An 18996-nucleotide genomic window follows, 5' to 3' on the forward strand; every position below is an offset into this window, starting at 1 on the left:
TTATTTTGTGTAAAATCACTCAAATAAATTATATATGCTGACAGGTTTCAGAACACTACTGTTTTTGCGCGGTTTAATATTAAACTTATACACTAAATATTTTCAATCTTACCAAAGCTAACTATAATGTTAATTTTTGGTACTTGAAATTTGGTGTTAGCTTCGGTAAGATTGAAATATTTAGTGATAGTCTATTTTAAACCTTAACAAATTGGCAGTTTTTTTCTGAAACCAGTTGGCACATGAAATTTATTTTTGTGATTTTACACAAAATAAGTACGCAATGAAATGTTGTTAAGTATACTTGTAGCTTACACAAATTCATACTACATATTTATAACAGAAAATCAGCCTTTACCGAAAGGAAATATAATAATTACTATGAGTAGTTCTAATAAGCTACTACATATATAATGTAAAAAGAATCATATATTTCAATACACTGGGTCATAAAAAATAAATTAACCAAACACAAAAGCAATCAAAAATGTCATATTATGTACAAGTAATCCAATTGTCAGTAATCCAATTGTCAAAATCAACGCAACAACGTATTATAAATGTTTTTTTTCCCTCGGTTATCCTTTCACCTAGTCGTTCTTTATCAGCTCTGACTGATATCTTGGTATATTTGTTCCAACTGTGAAAATCCCTCGCAGCCAACTTTAGCCCCGGCGATTCGGCAGCCGAGGTAAATGCTGTCCCGGAGACTACGGCCAAATGAGAGGGCGAATATGACTGCGGCGCAGAAGGTGTCTCCGGCCCCCAGGGTGTCCAACACTTTCTGCGGGGGAAAGGCGGGGCTCTGTTCCGTGGAGCCGTCGGGACCTCTAGCCATGGCCCCCCTATCGCCCCATGCGCAGATTATCGTCGCGCTGAAATGAAAATGAAAATATTTTCATACAGGCTTATTCCAATGAACATTTTGTATTTAATTTTTTACTTAATATTTGAAGACACGAGTGGATGAAAGCGTTATATCCCAAATTCTTACAAATGTACAAATATTCAAAAAAGAACATACATCAAGAGAAGAATTATAAAGAAAAGTGAATTTCGTAAAGCTATTTACATTTATTTTTTGTTGGATAATTAGAAATAATAATGAATCAAAGGTAATGCGAAGTTCCCCACATTGAAATATGGAAGAATAATATCCAAGTAACACTCCCCTACTAGATCTAGATCTCTTACTTTTTTACCCTTACTATTTCTGTAAATAACAAGAAGTGTCGTTTTTTCGTTCTCTTCTTCTTGCTTTAAATGCAGATCTTTAACATATATGGCCGAATATTGAATTATCAATAGGCTTAATAATATACATAAAGTGTAACTGATATGTAAAATGATTGAAATTGAGAAATCAATACATATTTACGCAATTGAAATGGTTTATTTGTAAAAGAAAGATCCTGGAAATGAGTTTGAGGAAAGCAGTTTACGCTTATAAATTTTATTTTCTACCCTGCTGAAAAAATACTGACAAAATGGAAATGACTAGATGAGGGACACGACAGTAATATAAAAAGTTGCAAAAATGGCACAACTTACCCTGGTTTTGTATCTCTAGCAACAGATTTTAGTGTCTCACTCATATTATTACATTTTCTCGCTTTTGCAAAATCTTTCCCCACAAATGCCACGTCAGCATAAGGTAATAAATCTAACAATTCTGGTTTGGGTTTTTCTAAATCTAAGGATATTGTTATATGACTCTTTGCGTCGTCAATTTGCGAGTTCCAATGCTCTACGTACTCCATCATTAATGTGACTTCAGAAATATTTCTGCCCTGAAAAATAATTCCGTTTGCGTAATAAAAATTACTAAATAATCATCCATATTAACATTATTAAAATATTTTAAATTTCAAAGTACACACTTCAAAATGTATCCACGAATAGTTTTTTAGATTTATTCTTTTGAACTCCTCCAATTTAAGTTCCGGTAAGTCCGGGTTGGAATGAAGTATCGTTCTCGAAGCCCCTTCTAAGCTCAGGATTACAGTTGACAGAGGAGCTTCGCAATCGCTGAAAAATTAAATGATTGTCCACATTTATAATTAAGATGATCCTTATTTTTAAAACTCATTGAAAAAACAACAAAAGAGGAAAATTTTCAGGCAGCAAAAAAATACTAACCTAAAATATAAGGTTTCTGAAGGTTATTTTATCACTCGGTTGAAGTCAATTACTTTGTGATAGAGACATTGTTTCTTATGTTTACTTTTCTGCATTGTTTTCAATAGCAAATAAACAGTAATAAAATGTCTGTCTTACCTGTAATAAACACAGTGGTCCATACTTATATTGTACTTATTAAAATCATCTAAGAGAAACTGGAGATGATTTTCTTTACTTAGTGTTCCGAGGAACTCGCAGTTGGCTCCGAGTTGCGAGAGGACTGTGCAGTTGTTAGAGGCGTTTCCTCCGCGTCTCCATCGAGATTGTAGGCACCTAGTGATTTTAAAATTATTATGTGTACATTGACCATAAATACAAAGATAAAAATAACAGAGTTATATCAAAAAAAATATTTAAGATTTTATTTGAAATGTTTCATATTTATTATACTTAGTAAAAAAATGGTTAGACTCAAATTATCTAACACTAAATCCACTTAAGAACAAAATACATAACATTTAAAATTAACAATAAAACTCTTTATAATCCAAAGAGTAGATTTAATGAAATATTTAGGCATTTATAAAGATGGGAATTTAAGATGGAATAATTAAATTGAACATGTTAAAAATATATTGAAAAAACAAATTTACTTCTTTAAAACTATAAGACATATAGTTAGCCTAAAAGAACTTGTAAAAATATAATGCGCAATAATTAAATCGTTTTGGAATATGGAATAATTGGATGGGGATGTGCAAATGACACATTGATCAAACAAATATTAATTTCACAAAAAGCTTTAGTAAAAATTATCTCATCTGTAAAACAACTTTATGTAAAAAGCTCTGTTACTGTACGCACACAAACATTATTCTCTACCTTCCATAACTCATTTTACAAATACAAGAGTTACTAGATACTCCACCCTGATGTTGCAAAAACAATTAAAAATGAATACAACCAAAGAGAATTGGCCATTTAGTCAGTTAAAGTGTACAATCTACTTCCATTGTCCATAAAGACAATTAGTAAGTACTCACGGTATAAAATTGCTCTTAAGAAATGGATAGAGGAGGTGGGCTGCGCACGGATCGATGAGCGGTTCAAGCCAAATAGGTAAAAATATGTGTCCTGTGAATTTTTTTAAATATCCCTTCGGGATTTGTATTTTTGTATTATTGTAATATTAAGAAACTTTTAGTATTTAAAAAAACATGAGCACATGTGCGCACTACCATAAGCCATGTGCCTTATATCGGTCTTAGTCATGACTCATCACTCATCAGTTATAAAAATGCTTACAGTTATTTAATTATCGAAACTTCAGATAGTTCGTAATAAACATAAAGTATTTAAACTAATTTGTAATGACAATCTCAATTTTTAAAAATAGTTTATATTTAATTAAATTTTACAATTACACATGAATATAAAAATTGTGATACATAGAAAGGAAAATAACTAATAAATACAAAAAACTCACCAAAAAAGATAAGTTGGCATTTATAACAAAATATTTGTGATTATTGTAAACAATTTCGCGTGACTAAGCGTGTAAAGGTTTTCATCTTTTCAAATAGATGCCGCAAACAAATTATTTCACCAAAAGTTAATACATTTAAAATTGTCTCAACGGTACTTAAGAACGCTTTTTATAAGCCTTCTAAGCCATCTGTACAAATCACCTTCAAATAATCTTCAAATAATATTTGTAATCCGCAAGCACGTTTTAGTAATAAAAAGGTGAAATGGGTTAAATATGTAAAATATAGAGTATTTTTTTGTATAGAGGAATAAGCTGAGGTAATTTATTTATTTATATATACGCTCAATGGGCATTTCTAAGGACATATTTATACTTAGAAAATTATTATTAAAAAGTAGAAAGACTCGATGGTATGTAGTAGACTTTGTGGGAGTGGAAGTGGGAGAGAGGTGTTTATAATTGGATTTGATTCAGTGATTTTTTGAAAGAAGATTACTTGCTATGAAAGAAATCAAGACTGGTATGTTTGTTGGCAGACCTAAGAATTCTGGGCATAGGGGAATGAAAACCATTGTTAGTTCTATGGTTATCGGTATGAAAGAGTAAGTTTTGTCTGAGATTTCTAGTTGGGATATTTAATTTTATTGAGCTCCGTAGTTCAGGCGCATCAAAGAGTGAGTTGAGATTTTTAAATAGGACCAGAAGGTCAGATTTATTTCGACGGTCTTGAAGAGAAGATATATTTAAGGTAGTTTCTAACTCATTCTACGTATATTGGTCTCTGGATAAGCCCAACTTCCAGCCTATCTTTCTCAAAAATCGATGTTGAACTGGTTCAATATTCTTGATGTGAACATCATAATATGAGGACCAGATAACGGAGGAATACTCTAGGTGCGGGCGAACTAGGGAACAGAAGAGAGTTTTAAGGGTATTGATATTTTTGAAGTCAGTTGTGCTTCTGTTAATAAATCCAAGATGAAAAGTGGGAGGCAAGAAGATTAACTATGTCTTGTTCATTGTTAACAGACTGATTTCCAAAGACCATACTGGAAGGAAGTCCATTTTCTTTCGGTTTCTGAGAAACAAATTGCCAGAATTTTTTGGGATTTTTACTAAGGTTATTCTCTGTAGTGTTAATGTAAGATTCATAACATGTCTGTGATTCGATTTTAGCCAGATAGCGGAAATGGAAAAAGGAGAGAAGGTACGGTTCAGCACCAGTTTGCTTAAACAATTTGTGAGCTTTTTTTTCTCAAAGATTAATGATTTTAATTTGGAACTAAACCATTAAGGGTATTTTGGGGGAAAGAATATACCTGTTGGAATAAAATGATTTTAAGCTTTGATTAAGTAGTCGTTGAAAGTATTTACTGCTGCACCGACAGTTTTGTTATTAAGTACAGATACCCAGTCAATAAGGGCGAGAGAATTACTCATACCAGCGTAATCACCTTCAGTGAATTTGAAGTATTTAGTTTCATTAGGAACAAGGATGTTAGGTGCAGATGGTAAGGAAATATCTAGGAGTAACGGTGGATGATAGTTGTCCACTGGGACTAAAGGTTCAGTAGATCTAGACACAGCTACATCATGCAAACTACTGAAAACTAAATCTAAACAAGCGTTATTATAATTTGTAACATGATTGTGTTGAAACATATTCATGTATGCATAAATTTCGACAATTGTAACCGCTTGCGCTGATAAAGGATGAAGGGTGATCGGCTAGTTTCATCGTTCACTGAGAACGGGCTAGGCGCACTTCATACGATTCGCCCTGATATACACTCACCCTCATGAGACATGGGCCTGATGGCAGCTGTTGTTATATGAATATAGTTCGTTGTAGAAAATTGCTAAATATTCATGATTATCGGTACTATTTTTACGAAAGTGATTTTTAAACCTCGACTACAGTAAAATAGTTGAATCAACTTTAAAGTTTCATTTGTAGAATTACAATATACCAGAAGGCGGGTAGAACCAAGTTTGCATACATCGTACGGTGCCCAAAAGTCTGCCATACGCCTATTATAATTCTGCGTTTTCATTATAATCTCGACAGAAGTAGGTAGGAATTAAGTTTGAGTAACATTATTAGATTACTTTTGCATGTGGTACTTATTAAAAAAAACATAATATGTGTAAAATTCTCAAATAGTGAATATATCATGTCACAAACCTTTGATCGGAATCTTCCAACGGGAAAGTATTAACGACTTGTACAATGTCTAAATTACACAATCCAACACATAATATTTTTTTATTGATATGAGAATCGCCCTTTGTCGGTGATCCTATTTTACTAACGACACTCCCGTATGCTTCCCTTATTGTGTTCATCATTATTGAAGACTTCTTAAACTTTACAATAATAATGGTGAACTATCCCACTGTGCACCATCTAGCACCTACCATCACATTTGACATTTGACATTTCTGTCAAAGTCAAAGTGATAACAAGACACAAGACAAAGTTGAAATGATAATAGTCTATGACATCATGCCATGTTTTCCAAAGACAATAAACATGTTGACGAACAGTACCTACCTTAGAGGAATAATACGCCACTGGCTTATGGAGTCGCCCATACGGACAAAAAACTGTTGTTTGATTATCAATCACGAAGTTAGCTACAACTTACAGCAATACAACGGGCCGTAGATACTCAGGTCCAGAACTGTAAGCGCAAACCGAAACCGTCCGGAATGCGGGCTTCTCTTACGAATTATTACTCTGAGGTACCTACCGGAAAAATATCGAATAAGGTGGTAGGAAAAGAACGTCTTGTTCCAAATAAAAAAAACAGCTGAATTAATTTGTTAATATTTTATTTAACTTTTTAATAATCCCAAAAGATGTCGCTGTCGATGTCACATAAAATATTATTTTGGTCTAATAAAATGTACACAGCGATATTATTTTGTGGGTGTCCAAATTTTGTAAACAATGATTGGATTAATCTCTTTTTAAGATTAAAATATTACGACATAAACGGAGAGCATTTTAAAGAAGGAAATATGATAGTCTAGACATTTTTACGGGGATTATAACCTAACAGTAAATGTCCCTTAAATACAGAAATGGGAGTACATACATGATTGATTTGGATTTCAGCACATTATACGTAATACAAAATGTCAGCAAAAGAGAAACTGCCAAGTGTGGGTACTTATTTTATATCTCATTTTTACGATGTAGGTACAATGCGTGCAAATGTTTAGCAACCTATATTAATGTGTTAGTAAACCGAGTCAACAGGAATTTCAATTGTGTTAGTACGCACACTAGAAAATTTTATTTGAACAATAGCTATTTAAGATTTAAACGGACTCTTCATAAGTGGACACCTGTTTCACTGTTTAGAGAATTTCAACATTAGAATAAAATCACACTTATCTCGGAAAATCCTTATGGTACCTAAGTAGAAAAATATTAAGGCGCGGGTGGGACGTGGGAGTGTCAAGGTTCGCAGTTCACGGTTTACACTTGTACATAATTATGACCACGTCCGCACCGTCCGCGTCCATCGATCGCCACAGGTGTGGAATTCTTCCTCGCTTGATTTATTTGTCTTTAAAGTGTAAATTAATTAAGAAAAAGATATTCAAACACCGTCGCTAACTTTTGCGGGTGTTTTAAATTATAAACATTTAAATAGCATCTTGCTGTTTAAAATTAACATAAGTATGTACCTAATGTACTTACAACTTCAGTTATATATTTTTTATCGTTTTTGTAAATACTAAATATTTTCTTTTATAAATATAAAAGCAATTTCGAACAATCACTTTGGTTGTTTTTGATAAACGTAAATATGTTATTATTGTGGATTAAAAAAATTGGTAGCATGCGAACGTGACTTTTGAACTGACTAAATAATATACTTACATAATACTAAATAATGTCGCTGATTGTTTCATGTTAGAAAATAAAAGTCTCTGACCCTCATTTCAGTCGATCGGATCTAGGACATTTATTTATTTATTTACGGTTCTGTGAACCTTTTACATAATTACAATAAAACCAGGGAAAAAATACAACAAAAAATAGCATAATATTTTAAAAAAGAACAAAAACATCGTGAGAAGTATACAATTGTAAACAGTATTTGTATATAAAAAGAGAAATATTACATCTGTAACAAATATTAATATTTACCTTTATAAAAGAAAGGTAAATTAAAGAAAATAGCAGTCTTAAAAAAGAGGAAGAGAAGAATAAAAATAGTTATACACACAAGAGTAAAGAATTAAAACAAAATCAGTCCTTCGGGCCTGAAAGTTTTTTCGTCTTGAGCAATCGAAATGTAATTAAAAATAATCTGTCACTCGAAATAATGCTACCAGAACCACGTAAAATATTCGGATGTATCAAATATCCACCCAAAATGTTCGGTCACTGAGCGTTCGATGAAGGTAATAAATAAGAATTTGTTTTTCAAAATAATGCAACTAGACGCATTGTCAAATAGGTGCGAAGGTTTTCACGGTCACTGTTATCAAAATGTTTTTTTTTTAATGATACTGTGTGTGTTGAATTTGTTCCGACGTTTCGGCTACGATCTTCAGGGTAAACTGTGTGTTTTGTAGAAAAAAGCATGTGTTTATGTATTAGTAATTTATACTGTGTCGCACTTAAGATCACAAATCATTGAATAAATTTCAATAAACAATTTATACCTTCTTCAAAATACGTGATTTACAATTCCTTTTATTTGGAGACGTTTTAATTCCTAAAACTGTGTATTTTACTGAGTATCTTAACAAGACCCAATCATATTCATGTATAGAAACAAATATCTGTCAATGGTATTATAGAAGGATGAGCAAAATATTGCACGGAATGTTTTTAGAATCTATGTACATGAGGTGCAGCTTGGATATACTGACCTCTACAAAATAAATTAATGTCCGATACCTACGTGCATATACCTTAGTATTATAATTACAAAAATATTCTGACGTAATTGTTTGTTCGTCTAATGGATAATGTACGAAGAGCCTGTATAAAATGAGCTTAATTTGTCACGTATCCTTTTGATGTCAATAGTAACGTGTGGCATTCAAATATAATTTCTTCTCTAAACTAAAGTCACCTGTCGCCCAGTACCCAGAATAGATTCAGTATTGTATGTACGAGTACCTCACCATATTACAATGGTCAGTGTTGTTATGCGTTCTGAGATCCGTGAATGGTAAAATTAGCAATGAGTGAAGTGTTACTGTCGATATTATGTTCACTCGCTATTCTGAAAGAGTTTTTTTGAATGAACAATGCTCGCTGCATGCATGCACATTAATGGCGAAAATAAGAAAATTCATCCAATTAAAAAAATTGTAGTTTACCCACTTAATTCACTTTAAAAACGTTACAACACCGTACAAAAAAATAATTGAAAATGCGTAATAGTAATATAATTACATATATCGTTTAAGAAATTCCCTACATCGCTCTTTTACTAAACTTATAATGATAGTGAAAAAACTATATTAAGATGTTTTAAAGTGTTTCGTTGTCATTGTCATCTTACATTTTTTGATAGAATGAAGGTACAATAAATAGAAAACAATGTTTATTTTTAAGTCTCTTTTTAAGAAACGATTATTATGCAAGGAAACCTATCTACCATTGGTTTTTCCAGTATATTTTTGTACACGTTACTGCGTGGAACGTATCTCCTTGTTAAAATATGTTTCAGAGTACTGTTACTAATTATGTTTTAATGTGTAATGCAAGCATAAAAAACCTAATCGTGTATTTTTTATTTCGAATAAAACGGGATTAGTCGTACGTAAAGATGCTAAAAATAAGTAGCGAATCAGGAGTAGGGTGTGGCGCGTCCGCACGTATGAAGCCACTGTTATATTTATTCCATAATATATTATAATCCATTTACGGTACCTAAATAAAGTATTTAAAGGTTTGGTATAGTTATTTATTGAAGAATATTGATTGTTCAGTAGTTAGTAGTAAAACCTTAGTAAAATAATAACCTAATAGAGTCGCCCATATGGAGAAAAACCATTAGATGATTATTGACCACGAAGTCAGCCATAGATTACAGCAATACAACACCCCGTAGGTACTTGGGTTGGAAATTTCAAGGGAAAACCGAAACCATCCATTACACGTTTGTTGTTAAGCTAAAAACCAAACCAAAAATTTGGAACGCTTAGGTTCTATGCAATATAGAGAATTATTACTCTGTTGACTCGAGGGCCACTAAATCTAAAAAAAACATTTTCCAAATCTTTTAAAATGACCAGGCTGATTATTTTAGTCGTTGGTACGTTAAATTACCCACTTCACCTTAACTGTGATCATTTGACAACTGTGTGGCTATTGAAGGAATAAAATAACTGAGCCCAAAACAATGAACATACTACGGAGCAGTTTTCCATTAAGTCAATTTAATGACTAATTAAGGCTTGTTTTTGAACGGCAACGTGGCCGGTTTTTTTATGCGTGTATTTATTTATACGTTTTGTGCTCTTTCTTGTTTTATTTTTATAAAATCTTTCGTATGCTGTATAAATACAGATACTATTCTCCGCACTTTGCGAAATTGAATCGCAATGCAAAAAATATCTCGTTTGCACAACAATAAAGTAAATTAAAACAATAAGAGAATGCCTACGATAGTTTGAGTGATCGCTGAAATCACGACACTTTACGTGGGCTGCCTACTGATGCCACAATACGAGTATTGCTAAAGTTGTCACACGGAGATGTTTTATAAACTACATTCCCAATTCCATTTCGCATTGCCAAAAACTCACTTGTCAACTTATTTTAGGACTATTTTTACGTATTACATAATTTCCCAGAATTCTTAATAGAGACTTGACTTGGATACAGGAAAGATTATGATCATTTTGCTGCTTTTTGTATATTATTATATGTATATATTATAACTAAATATTTTAATAAAATTAAAACGATTTTTTTTGTTCTCTTTTTTGTTTTATTCAATAAAAAAAGTTGTACGATGTATTTTTTTAAAATGTATACGAGTACATGTTACTTAACGGTTCTACCTCTCCAATAGTGAGATGCGAGTTTTTATAGAGGAAGAGGTCTTAAGACGAGATATGAATATTGATATCATGTAACTAGTTAATTAGTAACTACATATATTATTCATCATCATCATTCGCCTATCCGCACCCGATGTATGGTACATGACAGATAAGGATACCAGTCTAGGGACGGTAAAATGTTTCGGTATAAAACTACCTTCAAAATCAATTTTATATGCCTATCCCCTCAGGAATCAAATGGAAGGCGAACGCGATAACTACAATACGAAGCGGACTTACCGTATTTTGCGGACGATAAGACGCTCCCCAATTTTTGGTTGAATTTTCAGAGTAAAAAAGTGCGTCGAAAAAATGGGAATTTATTTCAACTGCTATTTTTTTATTATATGAGTAACTAATGAACCATTTTAAGAGTTCATCCCGTATTCCCAGTCGACCAAGTTTCTGCAACAAGTAAGAGTGGCAAACCTTGTCAAAGGCTTGGTGCATCTTATGAAGTGCACTGGCAATATAATTCTCGTACAGAATAAGATTGGTGACTGTTGCACGACCAGTTGTAAGCCCATGTTGCTCAGGAGCAATGATTTGTTTTAAAGATATAATTAATTCAAGTTGAATTTTTTCAAACAACTTAGGGAGGGTAGACTGGATACAAATAGATCTGTAGTTGAATATTTCATCTTTAGTACCCTTTTTAAATATAGGTGTAATATGACTATATTATTTATTAGTAGATATAGACATAATATCAAATAAAATATACTATCTACTCGTACTTATCAATTAAAATACACTAGTACCTATAGTAAATTATGTACATATATGTAAGCTCATAAATCATACGTATTTTCTAAAATTTTTGAACAAATCATTAAATACAGACTTATGAAATATCTTTTCTCATCACAACAATACGGATTTCAAAAATTGTCTGATATGAAATGTGCAGTTTTTGATTTTGTTGCAACACTTCATCAACATATAGACTAGGGCGAATATACTGCTGGTATATTTATAGATCTCAAGAAAGCGTTCGATACGGTCAACCATAAAATAATATAAAAAAAATTAGAACGTTTAGGCATCGTTGGGACTTCTCTTGAGCTGTTTCAAACTTACCTAAGTGATCAAAGTTGCTTAGTCAGATCAGACGACTATCAAGTGAGTTCAGGGGGATCACATGTGTTGTACCACATGGTTCCGTTCTTGAGCCAGTGCTTTTCTTAATTTATATAAATGATATAACGCGTTGGGGTATTAAATGTACACTTCAACTGTATACAGACGATACAATTATTTATTTTCACAATCGTAATGTAAAAGACCTTAAAAATGAAATGCAACAAGATGTTCACCATCTTGCATTTTGGCTTCGTATCAACAAGCTCAGTCTCAACATTAAAAAATCTAACTACACTACATTTGGTAAGAAACGGGATATTAATCCCCATATCGCTCTTGGAAATGATTATCTTGAAAAGACTGACGTGACAAAATATTTCGGAATTTACATAGATTAACAGCTCTAATGGATTCACCAGTTTGATTATGTTAAATCTAAAATCTCTTCAATCGCTGGTATAATGCATAGGTTTCAGGAAGTTCTTGTGATCTCACTACGCCATGCAGTTTACAATTCAATGATACACTCTCATTTGGTAAACTTGTCGTGCATATGGAGATTTGCCACAAAAAAGTGTGTATCAAAAATACACAATAAAGCAATAAGAAACATACAGTGTATACAAAATAAAGCAATAAGAAACATACAGGGTGTTCATTAAACCCTGTAACATCTAAAACCACGATGATCAGTATGAGCAAGAAGACATATTGGCACTTAAAAATATTTTTTTAGAACGAACAAAATTTAAAAAATAAAATATCAAAAAAAGCAAATGGTTGTTTACTTCTGCAGGGGTGAAACGAGGAGGGGGAAAGGGGGAGTCTGATACTGCGCCGCGCTCCCCTCACTTTTCCCCTGCAGAAGTAAGCAACCAATTGTTTTTTTAAATATTTTATTCCAAAAAAACTTCTTCGTTCTAAATATTTTTTTAAATATGCTAATATGTCTTCTTGCCCATACTGATCATCGTGGTTTCGGATGTGACAGGGTTTAAAGAACACCCTGTATACGGTGTGTTAATGGAAACGCATGTCAAAGACATTTACAAACTTACCGACATTCTCCCATTTTTGGTCATATCGTATTATGAGATTGCTAAAACGGTGCTTCAAGGCGTAAATAAAAACTCTCTTACTAATATTGGGTAGACTTTCAATCGTGACGACCACCAGTATAATACGCGACAGAGTCAAAATGCTGGATCACGCACAACAAGGTATGGTCTAAGTACTCTGCTGTACCTCGCATGTAATGAGTACAACCGGCTACCGGAATTCTATAGAACAAAAAAATGACTGAATGAATTTTAAAAATTACTACTTGAGGAGATACATGGAAGGTGAAATTTAGTTTTCAGTTCTTTTTTTACCTCGGATATTTCTTATTTCATATTATTATGTTTTATTTTAATTTCTTCGTATTTAAATCTTAATTTGCTATGTTCTTTTAGTTTTATGTAAATATTATTACTTGTAATAATATTATAACCATACCTTTATGTAAATATTTTTCTGTCCCAAAATGAGTTTGTTGTAACTCTTGGGAGAGCAAAAAATATATAAAATGTTTTTAGGATGATTTAATAAAAAATAATATTTTTAAAAAAGTGGTACATTTATACGTTGTATTTCAATTCAAGACACCTGGCACGCAAAATGATGAACGTATTATAAATATATAGTTGGAGGTTGGGCTTTTCCAGAGACCTATATACGTATAATTAGTTAGAAATTACTTTCGATACATCTTCTCTTCAAGATCATCGAAATAAATCCGACCTTATAGTCCTATTTAAAATTCTCAACCACTTGATGCGCCTGAACTACTGAGCTTAATAAAATTAAATATCCCAACTAGAAACCTCCGACAAAACATACTCTTTCATACCGATAACCGTAGAACTAACTACGGTTTTCATTCCCCTATGCCCAGAATTCTTAGGTCTGCCAACAAACATACCAGTCTTGATTTCTTTGATAACAAGTTGTCTTCTTTCAAACCATCACTGAATCAAATTCAATTATAAACACCTCTCTCCCCCTTCCACTCCCACAAAGTCTACTATAAACCATTGAGTCTTTCTAATTTTGTTACAATAATTTTCTATGTATAAATGTGTCCATAAAAATGCCAAATAAATAAATTTTTACATATATTTTATTATATTAGCTAGGGAATAATATTATATTTTGTCTAATATCACAAAAACCGGTGTAAATGATTTTTTTTGCGAATATTTATGTAGGTATATACTCTGCATTAGTATGTAAGAAGTGGCCCGATACGTCACTTGACGCTGTGTCACTATTCCTAATGATTTCTGCCTGCAATTTACAAATTTACATTTAGCGCATGTTCTGGTATGTCCTGGCTTGAATTTCTCACCTAAACACTTATTAGTTTTGTCTATTACAGGGTTTCCCGAACAATATGTATGTTCTTCGGAACACTAATTTTCCACGGAACCTGAATAAGTATTCCGCAAAAAAAATGGAGTAATTATAATATACGAAAACATCCTTTTGCAATATTTTCCCAAAACTAGTAAGGACGATTCCTGGGTTCGGAATCCATTATCCGTGCGAGATAATTTAGGCATTTTCTTTTAGCGGTGCCTTGTCAGGTCCCCCCGACTTTGGAGATTACTACAGCGAAAGCATCTCGGTCCTGCGTTACTCCGCAGCCAGAACAACTGCTTATTGGATATACTCTTTATAATGATTCCTGGGGAAAAGATGACTAGAGTGGTTTCCCGTTGCCTTCTCTGGTAGATTTTTCTGTCGGAGTTACCTTCCCGTAGCTGGATAGTTCTGGTTCGGAGGCGCCAGAAACTCGCCTTTCATCCTCTCGTTATCTGCTGTGATCACACGACGTTGACGCTAACGAGTTGGACTAGTCAGTGGTGTTTCCGGCGGAATGCAACTGGGCGTTCACAGCATTTTATAGAATCACACCCTTCAGTAAGATGTGACTCACTGCGACCCTACTGACAGTTTGACCCCATAAATAAGGCATAAACGCGAGCAATTATTAAAATATAATCCATTTAATCAGTGACTTTGATTTGAAACAAAAATACAAAGATTAAATTATATAAGGATGAGTTAGAAGAGTACACCGATGTGTCAAAACACGCTATTGTTGTTTTGATTCCGTTTTCTACAACTTATTTATGCAAAGTGGGATTTTCTAATTATGCCGCAATAGAGTCAAAGTGCGGAAACAGGTTCGATGCCACAACAGATATATGTATCAACTCACCAAGTGCCCGATATTAAAAAAGATTTGCTATTCAAGAACTCAAAATCATCTGAGATATCAAGGGTTTTTTAAAATAAATAATAAATATTTTGGTGAGATGACTTTATTTTATTTTTACTATTATGAGTTACTCAGCCTAAAAAGTAAGCCAAGTCTTCCGCAAAGTTTTCGGATTTGCGAAGTGTTCCGTTGCTGCGAAACTTTGAAAAACCCTGGTCTATTACTTCACAAATTTCTGTGCTATACAATATTACGTAATATGTTAGATAGGTACCTGCGAGTGCGTAAGGAGATCAACGTTCTCGAGTGCGAATCGCTACATTCAATGATATTTATATCGGATTTATTCAACGTCAGATGATACGAAAATACATCTTAAATGTACCCATTTTATTACGATAAAAGGTTGATAGTTTTTATTTGTGTAGGATAATACTAAAAACAGATTGATATCATTCTTTATCTACTTAATATTGTACATAAGTGTTGAAAGTTGAATAATGTAATTTTTTCTTTGCTGTAACTTACTAAAATTATTTTATTGTAATTAAATTTGAAATTTGATTTATTAGACAAGATTTATATATATATATATATATATATATTTTATGCCAAATACTATCATGATCTATTTGATAAACTGCGAATTTCAAGGTAAGTTGTTAATATTTAAGACCTTTAGAATAAATTAAAATTAGAACAATTGCGGTCCCGTGGCTAGTGTTGCGGACTCACGGGCCAGAGGCCCGAGGTTCAAACCCCACTCTGTCCCAACTTGATTTCCATTTTCTAATAGTGAATTATTTACAACTCGTTGAAAATGGACACCAAAATTGAAATATTTGTGTAAATTATAAGAACGCTAATATTTCTTTTTCTTTAAAAAAAAAAAATGTTTTACTGAGAACCTCATTTCCCTTTCGGATTATGGTCTATCACTTCGCTCTTCAAGATACATAAATTGTCTCGACAAAGTACATAATTTTTCAGCAATTCCATTTATGTTCAAGAAGCCAGATATTGAAACGAGCTACCTCTTCATTAAACAATGTACTTTCCTCGGCCGCTTTAGAGGAGGGTCTAAAACATTATTATATATCCTTAAGACCCTACCCTGACTTCCTTCATATTTTTTCCCTTTTGTTTTCTGGATTCTCTTCCGTTCTCTTTCCAAACTCATTACCTGATCCCACATTCCTCACCATATAATTAGCAAAAAGTTTTTTTAGTACTAGTAAGTTGACAAGCTCTTTTCCCCGCTAAAAAGCAGCTGTTTCTACATTCATATTTTTAAAATTAATGTGGCAATAATTTGGGCCAATAATTTTTTTGACGTGTCTGTTTTTTTGGTTGGCTGGAAAATACTGTACTTAAATTTTAAATAAATAGGTAAATGAAAATACATTAACCTTATTCTTTAAACTAAGTTATACAATACATACGTGAAAGCACTATATTGGTTGGTAAAAATAATTCATTTATATAATAATTCGTTTGCGGATGACACCGTGTTATTTTACGAGGCTCCAATATGAAATAAAGTATACGAAAAGGCTAGTATTGGAGAATTTGTTGACCCTAAACATTAGCAACACCAAATACATTAATTTCTGACTACGTCCAATCCAAATCGACAATATACTGGTTATTCATACGTGTCCCGAACCCTCTATTTCCTGCCTTTGCATTAATATTGAAAAGTATGACAATATCAAATACTTAGAAGTTTATATTGATAAATGCCTAAGTTGGAGTTCCCACGTAAATTATATTACACCTAAACTAAGAAAATGAATTTTATTATTAAATCGCTTCGTGACATAATCGATTGGTCATTACTTAAAAGTGTTTACTTCTCCTTTTTTCCAATCTACAGCGACTTATGTAATTATTGAATGGGGGGTAGCGCGGCTAGCGTATTGCATCCAGTTTTTAAAGTACAAAAACTCGTGCTTAGAACTATGAAAAAAGTACTTTTTCGCTATCCTTTAAAATAATTATTTGAAAATTGTAAAGTTCTAGCACATGCGGCAGCTATTTGTTAAAGAGGCACTTGTTAAGTTCTGGAAATCTATAGATAAAGTCAGGACACAGCAAAATATACAGACGCGATCAGCGGGAAGGATTAATTACCTTGGCCCAACTACTCACTTAAAGCTAGCTCAAAGAAACTTTACCTTCCTGGCTCCGAAATTTTTTAATCAACTTCCGGCAGCCACATAGAACTCCACAAGTGCCAATGTTTTTAAGAAAAATGTTTGCAATTGGTTGCTGCACATCGATAGGAATGAGGTTGTCAATTTTTTTAAAGTTCGAGATTAGCAATTAGCAAAAATTTACAAATCTGCTTTCCTTCCATACTTTTACTTTTATTTGATTTTAATATACCTTGATATTTTCATGTTTTTTCATTATTTTTTTTTGTTTAGTACGTACTATTATTTGGCATATGATTTATTGTTCCTATTTCTTATATTTCTTACTAAAGTATTGAGTGAGTTTCTAGAACACATATCTCAATTATCATTTCAATTATGTTTTTATACATACATTCTTTTTCTGTTGATTTCAATGATACTCTTATTATTGCATCACATGTCATTATAATTTAATTAAATTAATTTTTTTATTGTTATTTATTATGGCTTGACACGGGCATAGCCTAAACAGCCTTAATAAGTTCATTAATATTTAAACTAGTGTAATTTTGAATAAATAAATAAATAATATTTACAAAGGATAATATGATAATTTTATTTAAGGTTAAGATTAAATCGTTTTCTCGAATTATTCGTTGTCGATTCAAATATTTATGAAGCAGTAATTAATTGAAATCATATCGAGCTACGGGAATAGCTCAGCGCTAGTTTATTCTACCAACAATTAATATCTAATACATTATGTTGTTGTCCTAGAGAAGTCTAACATAACATCAACAGTGGGTAGTGTAAATAGGATGATGATCGTTCGAGTCAGTAGTAGTAAGGCTGCTTTTCTCATATCTCTAAGTAGTCATTTCCTTACACCTTCAATCGGCCACTGATCTTTCTAGAAATGTGAAGGTTCAGTAATCACCAATGTAATAATTATAACTAGAAAATACGATTATCGCAGAGGTGCTAATTTTACGTGTTCATAGTACAGAGTATAAAATAGGTAAAGCTTCGCAAGCGCAATCGATTGAACCATTCAGGGCGGTATAATAAAATGTATTATAATATAATTACAATGACAACCAATAAACGTACATTTTAAAATTATATTATATTTATAATGAAAAGCATAATGAAAAGAATGTAATTCTCGTATTAACATAAAACTTTGATGTAATATACAAACACAATTGTTCGAAGTATGGCAAGGTTTTTTTATGGCAAGTTACAACCTGAATTATTGTTCTATTTTTAATTCTATGTTTTTTATGCTAAATAAAGGTTAATAAATAGATAAAAAAACAAATATTTTCTATAAAAATCTTGTCATGTGTTTTATCATACGTACTAATAAACTTTTTTTTATTGAAAGTATTTTGATTATATCCAAATGTTTGTACAGATTTTACTCCCCGAGACTTCCTGGAAACTTTATCAAGAATGAAATATATCGCTACAGAGTTTGCAAGGCTTATTACCTGTCGTTGGCTAGTTTAAGTGGCCACTTTACATACTCTGCGACATTCACCATTTTGCCCAACGACTCAGTCAGATGAATCTGACCCGCATTGATAAAGGCTTCAGCTCCTTTTCTTCACGAAAGTTAACAGATGGAAGAGTTGAGGAAATGTGGATGTTTAATCACCAGCAAGATGGTGGATGTTTCACAGTGTAAAATGGCTTCTTAAACCGGCGAATGACAGGTCATGTTTGGATTTAATATTCCTGTGTGGGTAGGCTCCGGGGTAAAAGATTCATATTTTAGTTTGTATTTGGAACTACCCACAGAGAATAAAGAA

The 18996-nt window shown here is 32.5% G+C and overlaps 1 protein-coding gene across 2 annotated transcripts; it reads right to left on the reverse strand.

The window, feature by feature from the left end:
• Positions 1 to 476: 476 nt before the first annotated feature.
• On the reverse strand, positions 477 to 6057 carry LOC148283857 (ketohexokinase-like). Of its 2 annotated transcripts, XM_088243101.1 has the most exons (5): positions 5796 to 6057; positions 2278 to 2454; positions 1881 to 2028; positions 1552 to 1790; positions 477 to 875 (listed from the first exon to the last, which is right to left on the reverse strand). In XM_088243101.1, exons 1-5 carry the CDS (start codon positions 5957 to 5959, stop codon positions 605 to 607), a joined length of 999 nt encoding a protein of 332 aa, XP_088099227.1. In that variant the 5' UTR covers positions 5960 to 6057; the 3' UTR covers positions 477 to 604. The 2 variants fall into 2 exon arrangements, with proteins under 2 accessions (XP_088099227.1, XP_088099228.1); XM_088243102.1 differs by lacking the exon at positions 1552 to 1790 and having other exon boundaries at positions 712 to 875; positions 5796 to 6049.
• Between the last annotated feature and the right edge of the window lie 12939 nt (positions 6058 to 18996).

Source organism: Micrasema longulum, unplaced genomic scaffold (assembly GCF_059751315.1).
Source record: "Micrasema longulum isolate JH-2025_06_02 unplaced genomic scaffold, ASM5975131v1 h1tg000185l, whole genome shotgun sequence".
Taxonomy (NCBI): domain Eukaryota; kingdom Metazoa; phylum Arthropoda; class Insecta; order Trichoptera; family Brachycentridae; genus Micrasema; species Micrasema longulum.

Bases quoted from the DNA above. Each gene is read 5' to 3' on its own strand.
- LOC148283857 (XM_088243101.1), bottom strand. From the start codon at position 5,959: ATGATGAACACAATAAGGGAAGCATACGGGAGTGTCGTTAGTAAAATA. The intron at 2,455-5,795 runs GTTTGTGACATG...TAAAATCACTAG, and splicing joins TTGGAAGATTCCGATCAAAG to GTGCCTACAATCTCGATGGA. The intron at 2,029-2,277 runs GTAAGACAGACA...TTAATTTTTCAG, and splicing joins GACCACTGTGTTTATTACAG to CGATTGCGAAGCTCCTCTGT.